The sequence below is a fragment of the Oncorhynchus kisutch genome, linkage group LG13, assembly GCF_002021735.2.
Source record: "Oncorhynchus kisutch isolate 150728-3 linkage group LG13, Okis_V2, whole genome shotgun sequence".
NCBI lineage: Eukaryota > Metazoa > Chordata > Actinopteri > Salmoniformes > Salmonidae > Oncorhynchus > Oncorhynchus kisutch.
This window is the reverse complement of record NC_034186.2, coordinates 58,191,806-58,210,982: the sequence shown is the minus strand read 5'-3', so window position 1 is coordinate 58,210,982 and position 19,177 is coordinate 58,191,806. Positions and strand designations below refer to the sequence as shown.

Sequence of the window (19,177 nt, the reverse complement as noted above, 5' to 3'; positions counted from 1 at the left end):
GACGTCATGATAGAGACGTACGTAGGTAGACCTACGGTGCGTAAAAGTCATTTTCTCACGCACACATCTCCTTTTCTAAGATGCATGTTTACGTATTGGGCCACACCAGCAAATCGTGATCATAGCAAATCGAAGAGTTTTACATGTATTTACATTTAAGCGTTATGGAGTTATCCTAATCGGTTAAGCATTTATACGCAATAAGAAATATGGAAGATTCAGATCCTATGTCAATAAAGCAGGCATACATAGTTTCTACAACATTGAGCCTCAATTTTCAGCGTTAGTAACACCAGAGATGTTCTTATAATACAGGATTTGGTACCCCTCTCCCTCCAGACATCTATTCCTGAGAGCACACGTCTCCTTCATATTTATATCCTGTTGAATAATTGAAGCAGGGGGATAAAATAACTCATCTCTTTTCCTGTCTCCTCCCAACTCTCTCGCTTTTTCTGCAAACCCCACATTCTCCTCTTCTTCTAAATCTGAAATTTAGTATCACATCTTCATCCTTAGGTAGTGTTGAAGTAGAGTATGAAATAGAAGACATATTGCAAAATACAACATATTGGGTCTTAAAATGTCAAAAAGTCAAGATTCCTCTTATTTTATTGTTTATCTGTTTGATATTGCATACATGTAAATAACAACAGTGAACTGTACTATATAGCTGGGTGACATCACACTACTGCACCACTTTATGAATAAATAAAGAGGAAGACATCAAATGGACAATGATTGAAGGGTTGAAAGCATAGAAATACAATTGCTAGTCATTCTATTTCTATGGCTGAGAGAATGAGGGGAAGAGATGGATATATTGGAAGTATGTAAAGAGCGGGACAGAGACAGAGGTCGATTCAGGAATACAGCAGATAACCAGCATTAAATAAGATCCCTTTAAAATAACTATACATAGACATTCAAATAAATCTGTACATTTCATTATTTTCTCTATAAATGGTGTAATTATACACAAACTTACATTTAATCCATTGACTACATTCCTTGTACCCTCCACTTTGCCAAAGCAGTACACAGACAACATATTCAAATTAATAAAATAAATATCACAAGTCCAGGCAAAACAGAGTAAGGATGACTCATAGATGATTCACATTTCAAATTAAACATATGGTCAAAAGCATGTCCTTCATGGGAGTATTTCTCAACTGTTGACCACAGTTTAATACTGTATACACAGATCTGAACAGTGTTTTGTTGCAGCCAGTGCTATGCTGTCTTTGTTTGCGTAGTACTGTGTCAAGGACAAGGCACATTTCAGTTTACGACCTAGGAGGCTCTAAAGAAACAATATATTGGGAAATTATTTTATTTAAAAAAAATACAAAAACAAAGGATCTTAAAATTATGGGCTTAAAATTTAAACAAGTAAAACATAATATTATGCCAGCGTAATATTTTATGAACAATTTATAAAAATGTTTAGTTAGACCTGAATACTAGTACACATATAATAAAACTCTAAATAAATAGTCTGGAGTGCTTTCTGTCATCAAGCAAGTTGTCAGAATGGAGTTTTTAACTCTCTAGTTTGTTTTGGGGTCCTATTGATTCGAACCCTGTAACCAGGTTTTCAGAATAGGTACAAAAAAACGAATTGTTCTTGCACTTTTTACAATACGCATTTACATTTATGTCCTAAAATAAACAATATCTACAGTATGAAACAAAAATGGAGCGTACATATGAATTCACACTTACTTTTTTGTTGCAAAAGAACATTGATTTTATCTTACACCAGAAATTCAGTTACTACCGTTTAGATTGAATAGGGCTCCCAGTTGTCATGTTTATTGTAGTCTCTTACTTTGATTGTTCCTTCATGCACTAGGACATAAGTGTCTAAGGTTTCGTTATTGCCAGAATAAAGGAAGTAAAGCAGCTAATCTCAGAGGCATGTACAGTCTAGGAGTTTCAGTAGTGTTGTAATATGATGCAAAACCTGTCAGGCTCCTTATATTTTCAGGTCTTGTCAACGTACCTGTGCTTCGCTACTACTGAATATCATACCCCCCTGTTTAAAATGTGTTACTTTAGATACAGCAGATCTAATTTTCCTCATATTTTATATTTTGGTCTTTTGCCAGGATAATGAGCTAGCTCGACCGGACACTTATTTTCAATTGATAAACTATAAGCGATAAGGACAGCTCTCACAAGCTGAAGCTCCTGTGATGTTGCTTCAGGAACTGCTGTTGGCGCTGCATTTGCCCTTCCCTTCTTTCCCTTCCTCCCCCTCTCTCATTCTCTCCATCCTCCCCAGGCAGACTGCCCACATCGCTAAATTCTCCAAGGTGTTCGATGGAATCACATTTCTCCAGGTCGGAAGCGATGGTCTGCAGACTGAAGACGGAAAGGGAATCTGACCCTGCTCTCTCTCCATGGGTCTCGGGCCTCTCTCCCCCGCTCTCCCTGTATTTCTCCACCAGCCCATTTTTCTTATCCGCCACACCGCTTCTGTTCACCCTATCAGTCTCCATTGACCCTCCTCCACATGCCCCGCCCTCGACACCACACACCACACTGTCCGACTCCGCCCCAATAGGGGGACTCCGCCCACCACAGGCCATGGTTTGTCCACCATCGGTTTGGTCCCGCCCCCGCTGAGCATGGATGGCCTCGCTGATTTGCTCCAGGTTGTGCAGGGCGACAGAGTAGCGGTTTTTCACTTTGGTCACATGCTCCTCCAGCTGCATCACTTTGGTTTTGTGCTCCTGAAGTCACAGAAAACCCAATATGATGGAGAGAAAAGACAGAGCAACATACAATATTTCTTCCTCCTTGGTTTGAGGCCAAAGAGGGATCAATAACCAACAGGAGCGATCATGGACGGACATGACAGCGCTGTATCAACCATTTCCCTGCTTTTCTTACAATAACAACTTGAAATTACATATATATTAACTGCAATATATATTAAATATCACAGGATGGTGGCACCTTGATTGGGGAGGATGGGCTAGTGGTAGTGCCTGGAGTGGAAACAGGTGGAATGGTATCAAATATACCAAACACATGGTTTCCATGTGGTTGATGCCATTCCATTTCCTCCGTTCCAGACATAATTATGAGCTGTCCTCCCCTCAGCAGCCTCCACTGTTATACATCATATACAGTGCATTCGGAAAGTATTCAGACCCCTTGACTTTTTCCACATTTTGTTTTGTTAATGCCTTATTCTAAAATGGATAAAATATATTTTCCCCCCTCATCAATCTACACACAAGTATTCAGACCCTTTACTCAGTACTTTGAAGCACTTTTTGCAGCAGAGTTTCTCCCATTCTTCTCTGCAGATCCTCTCAAGCTCGGTCAGGTTGGATGGGGAGCGTCAATGCATAGCTATTTTCAGGTCTCTACATAGATGTTCAATTGGGTTCAAGTCCCGGCTCTGGCTGGGCCACTCAAGGACATTCAGAGACTTGTCCCGAAGCCACTCCTGCGTTGTCTTGGCTGTGTGCTTAGGGTCATTGTCCTGTCGGAAGGAGAACCTTCGCCCCAGTCGGAGGTCCTGAGCGCTCTGGAGTAGGTTTTCATCAAGAATCTCTCTGTACCTGGCTCTGTTCCTCTTACTCTTGATCCTGACTAGACTCCCAGTCCCTGCACCTGAAAAACATCCCCACAGCATGATGCTGCTACCACCATGCTTAAACCGTAGGGATTGTGCCAGGTTTCCTCCAGACGTGATGCTTGGCATTCAAGCCAAAGAGTTCAATCTTGGTGGTTTCATCAGACCAGACAATCCAGTTTCTCATGGAACGAGAGTCCTTTAGGTAACTTTTGGCAAACTCCAAGTTTGCTGTCAAGTGACTTTTACTGAGGAGTGGGTTTGCCATGGGTATGAGTGGGTATGCCATTAATCTTAACCAGTGTCCCTGGACCTCTGGAATTAAAACAGCCCCAAAACATCACTGACCCACCACCATATTTCACCGTGGGTATGAGGTGTCTGTCCTTGTATGCATCTCTGTTTCGACGCCAAACATGCCAATGCTGTATCGGACCAAAACGTTCAATTTTGGTCTCATCTGACCAGAGTACCTTCTTCCAGACATAATGTAAATGACGTTTGGCAAACTCCAAGCACTTGCATCTGTGTCTTGGGGTCAGAAAGGGCTTTCCTCTGGCAAACCTTCCAAAGTGCCTGTGGAGGTGGCGTCGGATGGTGCTTTTTGAAACCTAGTGACCCCAAGACGCCACCAAGGCCTGCAATTCTTTCACAGTGATTCTTGGGGATTTTGTTGCTTCGCTCACCATCCTCCTCCCTATCCTGGGGGGCAAAATGCATTTGCGTCCACTACCCGTGAGGTTTTCAACTGTTCCATATCTTTTGCATTTTTGTATAATTTCCCTGACAGTGCCCAGTGGTATATTCAATCATTTGTGGATCTTCTTGTAGCCATTACCAGATTTACGAAGGTCCACGACCATCTGTCTCCTTTGAACTGCCAGTTCATTTGTTTCCTTCATGGTGTTGGATGACAAAGGGATATTGCATGCGTGTTACCTCATTTTTATACCCTAGTGAAACAGGAAGTGATGTAATAGCTCAATATAGTTCCTTAAGACTTTGATCACCTTAAATAAGTGGAATTTAATTCCTGGTTTAAATTTTGGTAGATGTTATTTACAATAATCATTAAGGGTGCCATTAATTGTGAAACCTTGATTTGGAGGACATTGATTTAATTAAAAATCGAATGATTTTGGTGGGTTCCATTAAAACATTAATAAAGTACAGTATTTTGAGTTTCTCTCTATATTTATATTGTTTATATTTTATTATGTATTGTTTGTGCATTGCCAGTCAGGGGTGCCAGTAATTTTGGAGCCCACTGTATAGACAGGTGTGTGCCTATTTCTGTTTTTTATCAAATGTACAAAAATGTCTAAAAACCTGTTTTCACTTTCTCATTATGGGGTATTGTGTGTAGAATTAATTCATTTAATCCATTTTAGAATACGGCTGTAATGTAACAAAATGTGTAAAAAGTCAAGGGGTCTGAATACTTTCCAAATGCACTGTATATTATATATCTATGTACCTCAAGTATGTAGTTGAACTGGGACTTGAGCTCGAAGTAAGGTTTGGACTTAACGATGGCCCTCTTGAGAGATTTCTGCAGGGTCTGGACTCGAGCCTCTGCCGTCTGACAAGAGTGGGTGACACGCATGTGCTCCCGTTCGCTGCGTAGGCGCTCCTCCTCTGCCTCGTTCACCTTGCACACAACCATACAAAATGTTAAGACGGGAAAACACAACAATCAGTATCCTAACCCCCACCAACCTAACAAAATAAAACTGCCTAACTAATTGAAAGCAATCCAATTAAAAATAGAGTTTAGGCATAGGAGAAAATAGCTACAGTACCCAGGGGGTGGGGAATGGTAAGGAAAATACTGATTCAATGTATTCCATATCAGCCACCTCAAATAGCCTACACATTGATCACGTTTGATGGAATGATATAGAATGCAACACAATATCCTGCCAAACAAGGCTAACTGCCAAACTAATTTTAAACCAGTTTTAGTCATGGGGGAACATAGCTACTTGGCGGTGGGGTGGGGATTGTAAGGGAAATACTGATTAAATTAATACCATATCAACTCACTCACATACTAACTGATGAACATATTTAGCATTTTATTTTGTATTGATGCAGTTATAGCGGTATCTGGGATTTCCCCTGTTACCTTGGAGGTAGCATGGTTGAGCATCTCCTGCCAGGTGGGGTCCAGGGTGTTCCTGCCGTCAGCCATGAGGCCCTGCTCTGCCACGTACACCATCTCCCTGGCAGCCGTGTGCATGGAGACGGCCCGCTCATAGCTCAGCGCCGCCTTCTGGGTCTCCTGTTGAGCCTGTGAGAGGGACAGCCAATCAGATACTGAGAAAACAGTGCATGCAGTTGCACAGCAACCAACCACGTGGGAAAAACGATCAAACTGTTGTTGAGATTTGAGAAAAGTGGGGCAAGCAGGTGAATGGCAAATACTGCACAGAGTCCCATATTTTGATTCAGTGATAAAGAACTCTTGAAATTTGTTGTTGCAAATACCACAGCGCATGTACAACAGTACCTCCTTGGCAAGTCGACGAGCCTCATAGTAGGGCCTGGCCTTCTCGATGCAGGTACCAAGCTGGGAGCTGTGGGTGTTCAGTTTTCTGGCTGAGTCTGTGAGGATCTTCCTATAACCCGATCTGGCATCCTACACATATACAAAAGGAATTCCTAATCAGATTTCATTGTAATGGGCATTTCTGATCATTTAAAGCATATTTTCCAGATTAACAATGGGTTTACAGCATATTATGGGAATTGAAAATGAACTGACGATTTATTCTTTGGGAAAAAAACTGATCAGTATGGAAAGGGGCGATGTATGGGGCCATATTTATCATGGGAGAAGTGATGATATCCACTTACATCCAAGTGCAGTTCTAGTTGGTTGATTTTTACACTGGCCTCGTTGAGGTGTTCCAACTCCTCCTGGAAACAGAAAATATATGAGGGAGCACAGAAGGAAGCAGATACTTTGATTAGTTGGGTTGTAACAACACAATCAGTTAATATCATGCATGCAACTAATTTTGTAAACCGTTAGCTACGTCTCATAGACCAGGAAATCCCATTGAGATTAAAAGTTATTATAAAAGGGTTCGGTCAATTTTTCGCCACCTGAATTCTGGGATCCAATTCCTCTTCATATGGGCTGTGTAGTTCACCTTCGTTCTTCTCTTTCTCTGTACACTCTTCTCCCTCGCAGGTGTCTTTCTCTTTTAGCACCGTTTCAGCTGTATCTCCATTCATTTCCTTGTCATTTGGTTCCCCGCCCTTCACCTCAGCATCCGCACCAGGCGTCTCTTCCCTCAATTCGCCCACTTCGGGGTCTCCGGAGCCGGCTGGGCTCACACGCAAATCACCTGGCTCCATTCCAGGCCCAGTTAGCAAGCTAACGTTAGCTAGCCAAATAACGGTAACGTTGCTTCTCTTTTTAGCCAACTAGCTATGTGTTCTAGCCAGTTACTAACTGCGTTTTGTATGTGTGAGAATTTGATTAGGACCATAGGGGGGAAACTAGTTTGAGAGACAGCAAAGCCAGACTATCTCTGGCGTTTCTAGTGTATCATTCAATCCCGCTCGTTTAGCCACAGCACAGGAGACCGACGTGACGATACTACCAGTACAGTAGCTAGCTCTATAAAGCTACCTTACGTTGCATGAAAACAAAACATTATTTAAAAATAAATTGACTGCAAATAATGGACATTGAAATTAAATCTAATTGACAACAAATAATGTTTTTTCATCACCAGTATTCTCTCCATCTCTCCCTCCACCGTTTGCTTGCTAGCTAAACTCGGCTCTGTTCTTAGTTAGCAAAACAAAAGGTAAATAGAGAACGCTTCCCTCGTCCTTTGGTTTGAACTCTTATTGGTTCCGTAGCCATGCCTCATCTTAGGTTTGAACTCATAAGGGTTCCGTAGCCAGACCTGCTTTTAGAAGTCTCCAACCTGCCCAGGCAGTCTGTTAACATTTAGCTTGTAAGTCAATTTCTATCGTAATAACAAATTAAGTAATTCGTTCATTTTAAATGTTAAACCATTAGACATATGTACGGGATACACATGGTATGCCCCATCCCACGAAATGCTTACCTGCAGGTTCCTACTCGACAATGCACAATAAGAAATAATACGACCATAAAGTAAATGGCTAAGTAGAATAGAATTAACATTAACACAAGTATAATACAGGAAGGCACAATTTCTAGTAAAATATTTACGTGTTTTGGGGGAAGGGTGGGGAAATTGTTTAAATTGTTCAGTATTTAGTTGCCTTATGTGAGGTGGAGATCATTCATTTGAAAAATATATACACCGAGTATACCGAACACTTTCCTAATATTGAGTTGCACCCCTCCTTCCCACAGTTGTGTCAAGTTGGCTGGATGTCCTTTGGGTGGTGGACCATTCATGATACACACAGGAAACTGTTGAGCATGAAAAAGCCAGCAGCGTTGCAGTTCTTTACACAAACCGGTTTACCTGCCACCATACCCTGTTCAAAGACACTTAACGTTTGTCTTGCCCATTCACAAGCTGAATGGGATTATAGCTTTCACCTGGATTCAAATCAAAGTTTATTGGTCACACACATATTTAGCAGATGTTATTGCGGATGTACCGAAATGGTCAGTCTGTCATGGAAAAAGCAGGTGTCCTTAATGTGTATATATAGTATATTAATATGGCAAAGAAACCTAGGCAGAAACAAATGGCAAACATCAGAGGTGATTGGTAGAATTTAATTCCCAAAATTACATAACATATAGCATTTGTGATGTGTGTCTTGCATTTAAATAAATACATACTACAGTAGCCATCTCTTTGGGAAAAACATTAAGCACTATAACAATCAGGTTAAAATAGTCAAAACATGACAACAAAAAAAAGTTATCCAAAAGATGAAAAAAATATTGTGAAGCAATTATACTTTAGGACAAATCACGAGTTGACCACCACCATTATTGAACACATCACAGATATATTTTTCATCTGACATAAATTAGTAACAGATAGGCTCCCAGAAATTGCATACAAGATTGAGAATAATCAAAGTGGATGTTGCATTGAATTTCATGTGCATGATTAGAGTATATAAAAAAAGAAATCTCTGAAAATAATGACATCTCTCTACCTACCCTATCCCAACCCCACATTGCAAAAATATTCATTTGAGTGTATGAAAAAACCTGAGAAGTATGGGGAGAAAATCAAACATCAGAAATGGAAGACAAAGGATAGGCATCTGTCATAACGGTCTCACTATAGCTTAAAGCCAAAGGTCCACATTTGGCATTCATTGGTCTCACTTCTGTTGACATAGGACTGAAGAGGAAAGGGCTCTGTACGTTACATCTAGTACTTTGTGTTTGTCATCAACTCCAGGTTGGGTCATATTTGCTCCATCCCGGAGGGGGTGCCAGAAAGATTCTCCTTCCCCTTGACAGGAAACTGACTACTCCCCGATACCCTGTCCGTGGGACCCCTGACTTCAAGTCCTCCATCACGCCCAGGTTTTTGGCCAACACTTTGAAACCATCTTTACTTGAGTAGTGCAGACAAAATGGACCCGCTCCTTTTAACTGTCCCCGTTGGACCTCTTCATATTTGACCAAATGCGCACTGTAAACCTGCTTCTCAAAGATCTCCTTGTATTTCTCCTCCTTCAAGTAAGCCAGATCCAACTTGGTAAAAGGCACAAATTCACTATTCAGTTTAATGTAGCGTAGGTATTTGTCATAAAATTGGCCTAGGCTCACACCTTTCCGCCCAAAGGTTAAAGTTCGGGATATTTCGGGTCGAATACAGGCTCGATCTCGGCGCTGATCTGGCTGACGCATCCAGTCGTCCCAGAATGCACCAGGCCACTTGGGCTCCAGCTCTACCCAGAGTTCCTTGAGCATCATCCAACCCAGCCCAGGGAAGAAGTCTGTCCTGTACAGGAGGTCTGCTTTACCAGGGTCGACGTAGCCGTCTCGGCCATTGTCATTCCAGGCAGACACACACCACAGAGACAGGTCAGATTTCAGGATTGGGTGAAGGGATCTGAAGTACTCAAAGAAGTCTGGTGCCACCTAGTGAGAGAATGAAAAACAATGTTTTTTTTGTTGTTCAACTGGCAACTAGAGGATGTAAACAATGATGAGCATAAAACAAGTGGATTTAACATTTCACTTTATCACATTCAGTACATATTTCATGTCAGAGTAGAGAAAGTTATTACCTCCAAATCATCTTCCACAATAACAACAGAGGAATGTGAAAGAGAGTTGAACACCTGGTTGAGAGCCCAGCGATAGTGCCTAGAGATTTTGTAGTAGCCCTGGAACTTCTTATGTTCTGGTCTCACGGCAATATCTGACAGGTCTGGTTGTTTCAGGTGAGTTACCTGACTGCCATAAGAACCAATCACCTGTGCAGTCTCTGCATGCCCACAGTCCTGGCTGACTATAATTGGGTAGAGTTCAGCTGAGGGGCGGTACTCTAGGAGTTTGTCCAGGCAGCGTTTGACAGTAACCCTGTTACAGGCTATAACCAAGATCGGAATGACCACTTGAGGGGGGCCAATTCTGCTGGCACCATTCTCATTGGGTTGTTCCCATAGTGACCGATGACCCTGTATCTGAAGCAGGATTTTTCTCTGCATTTCAAGCTCTGCCTCAAAGGCTTCTGCCATGTGGATCACATCCCCAGCCAAATCAGCCCCTCCTCGTCCTCCATCCATCTCCTCTCGACCAGGCAGGGGTCGGCCCCACAGATAGAGGACCACGATGGCATTCCAGGCGACAAAGAGAAAAACACCACAGAGAATAGCAGAACCTCTCTTACGGAGCATGGCCCAAACAACTTAGGAGGGAAAGGAAGTTTGTAGGACTGGGTTTGTAAAAAACAAGTTGCGCCAAAGGAATGCAGAACGCAAAAAGGACATGTGGAGAGGTCACTTAGTTAGTTTAAATATTCTTGTAGTAAAGTAATGAACACATAAGCAAGTAAATAGTATGAGGTAAAGCCGGAGTCAAAAAAAGACAAGGAAGATGTATAAGGTATGAGGGAAAAATTGAGGGAGAGCTGGATTCATCTTGGACAGGAGGTGGGTGAGCTGGTTAGGGGATGAAAGTGCTGTTCTTCAGTTCATACCTTCCATGTCAATCTGAAATGATGGATATACATAAAGCACAGGGTTCAAGAGCTAGTCATTTAACAAAGTCACTGTCACTTACATTAATCGAGTATAAAACTATGAATTATAGGCCCACTGTAGATAGTTGGAGGGAAAGCCATATTAGGAAGGTGATATTCTTAGGCTAATTGATTTTTTTTCACCTGTAGCTAGCTCTCGTCACGCACCCCCGGAATGCGAGACTTACTTTATTTTCTGAGTAATCCATCCATTGTTTAAGAACTATATTGGAACTAGGTAATCTTTCGACCGAATTGCTTGGAAGCTAATGTTAGACAGAACATTTCGTTCCCAGAAATTAGCACTTACCTCCAGCTTCCTAACGTAGAACACATTCGGTCTCTGCAGCCATTTCTTCCTTCGTTACACTAACTTCTTCGATGACAGTATGCAGGATCAATAAAGCAAGTGAAGGGGAAATAATGTATCGATGTCACACTTTGATTTTGTTTGTGTTTGTTATCAAATCAACTTCATTTCTTGCCATATGTTTTCACAAGACTGCAGACTTCCGGATAGCACATTTTTACCGGAAGCCCCGCCTTAACCGTCACCTTGAGAATTTATCCAACTGTACCAAATAGGGCTGACCGAATACAGTATAATTCATAATCATCAAACTGTATCACACTGTGTACTAGTCTTAAGCCTATTTTAGATACATATATTTTGGAGCAAGGTTTTTTTATCGTGTTCTTAATGTTAATTTATTTCCCCCAAAATATTTATAGTCCAGATATTTTCATAATTCAGTGTCTTACATGGTAAAAAATAATCCTTTATTTTTACAGGAGTTTTTCGTGTTTACAAATGCAAAAATATTGCATTCAGCACAAGGGCTGTAGGCCTTTATTGGTCATATGCCTACTTACCATTTCAGTAACTAATGGAAACAACATGCAATCAATTATCACACATACACATTTCAGGATCATCTAAACGTGCATAGGCTATTACATTCTAGATAACAAAATATACCATTATTCTTGGTTATTCATCAAAAAGGCTAAATGTGGCTTCAGGCCAATAAAGATACATATAATGTTACTATACAATCACAGTTGACACCTGTCTACAATCAAAAGAAGAAAGTTGTCAATGGACTTAGATCTCATTCTTGTAAGGCAACCTGGCATAGTTATGCAACAGGATAGGCTTATATAGTCTATCACACACCCATTTGTTTGCACCTTTAGTCATGTGATAATAGATTCCTAACACCTTTGTGTCCGTGACAATACATGCAACATGTTGTATTTCATAAGGTGTGAAATTATACACTGAGTGTACAAAACATTAGGAAAACCTGGTCTTTCCATGACCAGGTGAATACAGGTCAAATCTAGGATCCCTTATTGATATCACTTGTTAAATCCACTTCAATCAGTGTAGATGAAGGGGAAGGATATTTAAGCCTTGAGACAATTCAGACATGGATTGTGTATGTGTGCCATTCAGAGGGTGAATGGGCAAGACAAAAGATTTAAGTGACTTCGAACAGAGTATGGTAGTAGGTGCCAGGCACACCGGTTTGAGTGTGTCAAGAACTGCAATGCTGCTGGGTTTTTCACGCTCAACAGTTTCCCGTGTGTATCGTGTGTATCACGAATGGTCCACCACCCAAAGGACAACCAGCCAACTGTGAGAATCATTGGAGTCAACATGGACCCGCATCCATGTGGAACACTTTTGACACCTTGTAGTCCATGCCCCGACTAATTGAGGCTGTTCTGAGGGCAAAAGGGGTTGCAACTCAATATTAGGAAGGTGTTCCTAATATTCTGTACACTCAGTGTACATACACTGCAACCTGAGGACCAATACAAGACTACAAACAATATAGAGTATCAGGATAAATCAAAAGAGGGTAAGATTGATTTGATGGAGTTCATAGCATAATTATTTCCTGAACAATATTGAAACAAATCTGTCAGATGTTTTGTTTATTTCTAATAATCATCAGAGCTAACAGAGATCTTTGGCTTTCATACAGCAAAGCGATTGTCAAAACAACTGAGTGACTTATCAACTGATAAGAAAACATGTCATCGTCCTGCGTGTCTCAAAGTCAGGTGCTCACAGTTCATCGCCTTTCTGGAAGTCCCATACAAAGGGCTTTGAAAATATTAAAACAGCAGGTACACTACAGTGTGTTTTCATATTGGACATTCCACCCTGGGGCCTGGGAGAGTCGTCTATGCATATTTGTGTGTGTGTGTGTGTGTCTGTATGGGTGTGCACTGCCCTCTGAGGTCCATTGTTCAGGAGATTGGTGTCAATCAAAGGCTGTTAATCAAATGGACTTCCACTTTGTCCATTCAATGACTCACCCTGCAAAACCGAACAAAAATAGGCTACATTGTGAAGCCTGTTGTTTTGGACATATTTGTCATTACATTGGGGTATGGTTTTCATTGGGTATAAGCACACCACTTTTAATTGGTTCAGGCACAGTAAGCTATGGCAGAGGCATAATTATGAAATGTTCTTCACTCACCTGTTGAGCAATACTTTTGACAGAGGTGCTTTTTCTCTGAACGTGGTCTGTCCTTCCATGGCAGCTTCACCTACATCAATTGGCCTGGACCTGCAGAACACTCCCAGTTTCACATGCATTATCTGTTCTTCAGAGTAGACCAACCATTTAGGATAAAAGCAGGGATCATATTTTCCTCTATTTCCTTATTGTGCCAAGTTATGGTCACATAAAAAAAAAAGGTCATTTTAAAATTCTTTCACATTGGGTAATTTTTCATTTTGGGCATTTGGCATATTCAAGGAGCACGGGACCCCTGGCGCACAAATTCTTGGCTCCGAAATCTTTGCTTGACAAGTATAATTTACCAACTCATAATCTCTCGTTTTGGTGTTCGACTCAGGTTTATATTCCAAAAACACTCAATTTCCAAACTCAAGTCGTTCTTGAAAAAATGACTTCCATATTGAGGGAGTTCGTTTTGGCCGCACGGAGTCGCATACCGCTCCGCAAGCCAATCCGAAGTTGTATCCCGAGGTGGCAGGCCGCTTCTTGTTTGCTTGATTCCTGGCTAGAATCTTCCCTCGACACCGTAGAACAGCGGACAAAGCAGAAGCAGAAGGGGTAGAAGCCATCGTTGCCGATATTCTAGTTGTGACTGTCCGCAATGTTAATTCTATTCAGTCACACATCTACCATTAACTTATGCAAGCACTGCAATTCAAGAGGAAAACATATCCATGTTTGACGACATCGTTATTCAACGCGAACACTCACACGGTTAGGCCAATATCCAGTTTGCGTCAAGGGTCTTTCTGGACCGGGGTCTGGTTCACCCAAGCAGAAGCTCGGGCCGGGGTCGTGAGTATACTTTGTCTACGAGGGTGGGTCAATGTCCATAGGCTACAAACTTTTTTGAGAGGAATGGCGAACGAGGTTTGGTCCCTGCACAAAGTTGAAATAGATTGCATAAAACGGGTTTAAATAGATTAGAATAGAATGGCCTATGGACAATTTATATAAAGTCACCTATAGCATTCTGTCTGGCTTACATAATGTCAAAGATTTGAAAATACATTAATAAGGATTGTTGTGTTATCTTTCTGGGAAGATGTAAACACAGCTAATCTGAAATAGTTGGCCCTATTGTATGTCCCTCCTATAAACACACACACCGACAGAGAGAGAGAGAGGGAGACAACAATGCTATGTAATTACAATGTACCTGCCTACAGTATGTGCATAGAATTACTTGCTTTAGCATCACTAAATAGAACTATAAAGTGGGAACCTTATGATGAATATGTTTACCGTAATAATTACTTACCATGATGAATTTACCATAAGAACATAAAATTAAATATAGGTTGGACTGGTGAACAGTGGTTGAAATAGACTTATGTCAATGCCAACACCTGCTTGTAAAAAAGGCAAAGACATACTAGCATAGCCAGATTAGGTCAAGTGATGGTCCAAGCATCGGTAAAGTTTTTCGTTGTTTCAAAATGAGTCTTGTTTCTGCCCTCACCACAATATTCACTTTTAGGTAACCATACAAATTGGATATTTTAATGATTAAGAGCATATTCCTTAAACAATTAATAAAAAGCTTGCATGTTTTACAACATATGCGCTTAATCATGCTGTCAAATGTCACCGCCTACTTTCCATTTTGAATGACTTGCATGCAAGGTGCACGGTAAGAGGTTTGTCTGTCACACTGACAACCATAGAAATGAAAACATAGCTACTACAACTAGAACTAGTCATGAGTGACACTGTTTCACTGATACATACACTGAGTATACCAAACATTAGGAACACCTTCCTAATATCCCCTTTTGCCCTCAAAACAGCCTAAATTCGTCAGGGCATGGACTCTACAAGGTGTTGAAAGTGTTCCACAGGGATGCTGGCCCATGTTGACACCAATGCTTCCCAAAGTTGTGTCAAGTTGGCTGGATGTCCTTTGGGTGGTGGACCATTCTTGATATACACAGGAAACTGTTGAGTGTGAAAAACCCAGCAGCATTGGAGTTCTTGACACAAACTGGTGCGCCTGGCACCTACTACCATACCCCGTTCAAAGGCACTTACATCTTTTGTCTTGCCCATTCACCCTCTGAATGGCACACATACACAATACATGTCTCAATTGTCTCAAGGCTTAAAAATCCTTTAACCGGTCTCCTCCACTTATCGAAACTGATTGAAGTGGATTTAACAAGTGACATCAATAAGGGATCATAGATTTCACCTGTATTCACCTGGTCAGTCTATGTCATTGAAAGACCTGGTGTTTTTAACGTTTTGTATACTCATAGCTTTCAGTAAAATGTTAAAACAGCACACACACACACACACTGAACCTGTCAGGAAATAGTATATTCAAGAAAAAGAAAAGAAAACTAAAAGAAAATGATTCTCTAATGGGACTAAAAGAGGAAGGTGCGACCAAGGTGCACATGTCATGGAACGTTACCCCAGACAAAGATCTTATCAGAAATCAAATCAGCACATTTGGTTTTACTGTAAGGCAACGGCATGTAACATGGCACTGGGCCTATTGGAAGTGTAATCGTTTTTTTCAGGGTGGTAGGATACCTCTGCTATGGCAAGAGAGACCTATTCCATTGTTGTTTTTTTATATATATTTTTTTTACAAATATATTATTCTTATTTGAACTCCATATGTATATTCATATTTTGTACGTAAACACACATTAGTTAGACATCAATGAATGTAAAACAAAATCATGAGCGGAACATTTTTACTTTGCGATGTAAAGAATAAGATAATGCTCAGTGTAATCAAATAATTCTCCATGGCAGACTTCAGTGCAATTACATAATACACAACTTTTTAATGAATTACATTTCCCCAGACAACATCCATTGTCCACTCTCACTTCACTGCAATAGCTGTCCCGTTCACATTTGGGTAAATGTTCCTTGTTCATGATGTGTATACTGCAGGAAGGAAGACAAAATGGTGGATAAAAAATAACTCTTGATACACTTTTCCCATTAGTAGTGCATCAGTCCTTCATAAACAACATGGTCCTTGTTATGTATTGACCCCAGTTGAGTGTGCTCTAGTGCTTTCAGGGTCACCTTTCTTTTCAGTTCATTCACATTTTCCTCGTAACTGAGTATTAGTAAAGAAAATGAAATGGCAGATACTAGGGTCACTGACAATCTTTGTCCTCTCAAAACATCAGAGTGATTATCTCCTCTGGTCTTACTTCCATTCATCCCACCACCATCCCCTCTTTTCCTCAGGGTATTTGACCCCCTGGTTAACCGGCCTGTGGTTGGCTGGAATTCCCCTGCTGTGGTTTGCTGCCGTTGTGGAGGACCACATTGGGCATGACCATGAAGGCCAGGATGCCCATCAGCATCAGCGCCACGGCGATGGTGATGATGGACGCCATCACGGTGTAGTAGCACTGGTCCGAGCGGAACATCCTGCGCAGGCGACCTCTGACCCTGCTAGGGGGGCGACCCACATCCACGACTGTGGCGAGGCCTGGGTCCATGGTGCCCAGCTGGAGGTCGCTGGAGGCCTGTCGGTCCTGCTTCTTGAGAGTGGGCAGGGTGAGGCTGGACTTGGCCAGGCTAGTAGTACCAGGAGGGGGCTTCTTGAGGACCAGCTTGCCCTTGCTGCGGTTGAAGCGCACAGACAGCGCCCTCTGCATCTCAGGAGGGAGTTTGCGGAAGATGTCCTGGTTGTTGCCCAGCTGGGGCAGGTTGCGGCCATGGGGCAGCTTGGTGAGCTCTCGACACACAGGGCAGGAAAGAGACTTGAGCTCTAAGGAGGTCACGTTGATCCGGGCCAGGCACTCCAGACAGAAGGTGTGCCCGCAGGAGAGCAGCTTGGGGGTTTTAAAGACGTTGTTGTATTCGCAGAAGCAAACCACGCACTCAGTGTCCTCCATGTCATTTTCCTGGGGGTCAGACTCCTTCCGGTTGCTGTCATCTCCATCCCTGTCTTGCCTCCTGTTCTCCTCGCTTCTACCACGCTCTCTCCTCGAACCTTTGTCTCTCTTTCGCTCCCTCCTTCTCCCAGATCCCCCTCCTCTCTCTGAGTCAGTGCTCATGGACCTACGCACCTTGGTGGGTTTCTCCCTTTTCTCCTTCTTGCTGTCAGGTTTGGGTTTGACGTTGGGCGGCTGTTTGGCCCCGCAGCCTCCATCGGCACCCTGTCTTTCCCTGTCGTCACTCATGGTGGACAGAGATATGCAGAGGTGCTGTGATAGACGTAGCTGTGATGGCTTGAGTCAGATGGAGAGTGACAGGAAGTTCTGGTTTTTCACGTCTCTCCAGAGGAGCTGTGAGGGAATGTGAGATAAGGCAATTGGTTTGTCACAGAGCTAATTTAGTTCAGGCAACATAAAGAGCATAGGGAGTGCATTTCTAGCAAGGACGCAACAAAAAGTAGCTCTTGTCTAGCTCAAATAGGTAAAGACAGGGAAATATAGTTTAGTCTATGGATATACTGTAACTCAAATTTATACAAGCCAATGCTATTTTTGAGTTGTCATGCTGGGTTCCATGTCCTCTGCTCGTTTGTGGATATGGATGAGCCATTGACAAACAAGACATAGCCAATGGTCTGTACGACTGTGTCAAATGTAAATTACATTTGAACTTATTGACCAGGAACATGTTCAAACAGTCTTGGTGTTCTGAACAGTAGAGCTGAAAATGCTGAGCTACTGAAATTCTAAATTCACATACTTTAACACATTATCTAGTAGAGGAAGTCACTATGGGATTTTGTATCAGTTACTCAACAAAAGTTGCATTAGTTGTAACAGTCATCAACAACATTGCAAACTATTAGCAAATAGTGCTAAGCAAGAGTATGGGAGAGTGTGGTACATTGAGTTCTCACAATGACAAGTTCATCATGATCATGAACACTTACCTGTGGCAGTAGCATGTACCAGTCCGTCAGAGATGGTCCTTCATAGAGTACTTTTCCAGTGGAGAAAATCCCATTCAGTGAGTCCCTTGCATCTCCATTGAGACAATAACATACCAAGTGGACCTTACTCCTCTAGTTTTCCCCCTCTTCTCTTAGCTGTCTCTCCTTTCCCTTCTCTCTCGATCTGTAAATCTGTGTACGGTATTTCCTCTTTATATTCCTCCCTCATCCCTCCCTTTTCCATCTGCGACCTCTCACTCCCTCTCGTCTGACCAGTCGTACCAGTTTATTTGGCATTTAAACCACTGCCTCAAGTTTGTGTGCATCTCTGGAATGTGAGGGTAAAATCAATACTGTTATCGCATGATGTTTTTGTATCTCATTGTGTGTATTTGTACATCGTTTCTGGAACCTGTAGAACTGTAATGTGGGTAGTCTGGGTACCGCTGCCAGAGAGTGTTTTCCATGTCTGTGTGTGGAAACATTTGAAGTTTTCACGACACGTCAATCTTTGCATAAACTGTATTAACATGTCCTTAATGCTCATTTATCTCCAATGGCCACTACAGTTGTTTATCATCTTACTTTAAATCCCCCGTTCCAAATGAACGTTTTGACATTCTACAGACTACAATGTGGAATGTGTTCGTTTCCTTGTCTGCTGTGGGGTCAGGGAAGTGTTCGGCTGCATGGAAAACTCCACTCGACTCTTGAAGCAGTGCACCTAACTGTCCACTGCACTGAAGCTCATGTCATGATGCGTACTTGTCATACATAAAGTGTTTTTGTGGCATCAGACTAAAGCTTCACATGCAGGTTTACCATAATGACAAGACAAACAGGATCCACCCAAAAGCACTCAAGGCTATCTGCAATGGTTCAGCGACACCATTATGCGGTTTTATATGACAACATTGAGGTCCAATGAACCTCACCCAGAACTAAAAATGTGCAAATAATTTCATTCACAAAGCCCATTTAGGTAAACTAATGTTGA

The 19,177-nt window shown here is 41.9% G+C and overlaps 3 protein-coding genes across 4 annotated transcripts; all 3 read right to left on the bottom strand.

Moving 5' to 3' along the window:
- Positions 1-594: 594 nt before the first annotated feature.
- LOC109902097 (SH3 domain-binding protein 5-like) lies at positions 595-8,078 on the bottom strand. Of its 2 annotated transcripts, XM_031786684.1 has the most exons (7): positions 7,072-7,831; positions 6,707-7,038; positions 6,455-6,517; positions 6,108-6,236; positions 5,724-5,888; positions 5,073-5,246; positions 595-2,741 (listed from the first exon to the last, which is right to left on the bottom strand). In XM_031786684.1, exons 2-7 carry the CDS (start codon positions 6,959-6,961, stop codon positions 2,181-2,183), a joined length of 1,347 nt encoding a protein of 448 aa, XP_031642544.1. In that variant the 5' UTR covers positions 6,962-7,038; positions 7,072-7,831; the 3' UTR covers positions 595-2,180. The 2 variants fall into 2 exon arrangements, with proteins under 2 accessions (XP_031642544.1, XP_020353763.1); XM_020498174.2 differs by having other exon boundaries at positions 6,707-8,078.
- Positions 8,079-8,315: 237 nt separating this feature from the next.
- Positions 8,316-11,315, bottom strand: LOC109902098 (alpha-1,3-mannosyl-glycoprotein 2-beta-N-acetylglucosaminyltransferase). Its single transcript, XM_020498175.2, has 3 exons — positions 11,084-11,315; positions 9,818-10,744; positions 8,316-9,668 (listed from the first exon to the last, which is right to left on the bottom strand). The coding sequence occupies exons 2-3, from the start codon at positions 10,427-10,429 to the stop codon at positions 8,970-8,972; spliced, it is 1,311 nt and encodes a 436-aa protein (XP_020353764.1). The 5' UTR covers positions 10,430-10,744; positions 11,084-11,315; the 3' UTR covers positions 8,316-8,969.
- A 5,023-nt stretch (positions 11,316-16,338) lies between these two features.
- On the bottom strand, positions 16,339-18,368 carry LOC109902099 (E3 ubiquitin-protein ligase RNF183-like). The gene is made up of 2 exons (XM_020498176.2): positions 18,181-18,368; positions 16,339-17,581 (listed from the first exon to the last, which is right to left on the bottom strand). The coding sequence occupies exon 2, from the start codon at positions 17,474-17,476 to the stop codon at positions 16,550-16,552; it is 927 nt and encodes a 308-aa protein (XP_020353765.1). The 5' UTR covers positions 17,477-17,581; positions 18,181-18,368; the 3' UTR covers positions 16,339-16,549.
- Positions 18,369-19,177: the final 809 nt, after the last annotated feature.

Bases quoted from the DNA above. Each gene is read 5' to 3' on its own strand.
- LOC109902097 (XM_020498174.2), bottom strand. From the start codon at position 6,961: ATGGAGCCAGGTGATTTGCGTGTGAGCCCAGCCGGCTCCGGAGACCCC. The intron at 5,889-6,107 runs GTACTGTTGTAC...TCCCTCTCACAG, and splicing joins CTCGTCGACTTGCCAAGGAG to GCTCAACAGGAGACCCAGAA. The intron at 5,247-5,723 runs GTAACAGGGGAA...GTTGTGTGCAAG, and splicing joins TCAACCATGCTACCTCCAAG to GTGAACGAGGCAGAGGAGGA.
- LOC109902098 (XM_020498175.2), bottom strand. From the start codon at position 10,429: ATGCTCCGTAAGAGAGGTTCTGCTATTCTCTGTGGTGTTTTTCTCTTT. The intron at 9,669-9,817 runs GTAATAACTTTC...TTCTCTCACTAG, and splicing joins TTGTGGAAGATGATTTGGAG to GTGGCACCAGACTTCTTTGA.
- LOC109902099 (XM_020498176.2), bottom strand. From the start codon at position 17,476: ATGAGTGACGACAGGGAAAGACAGGGTGCCGATGGAGGCTGCGGGGCC.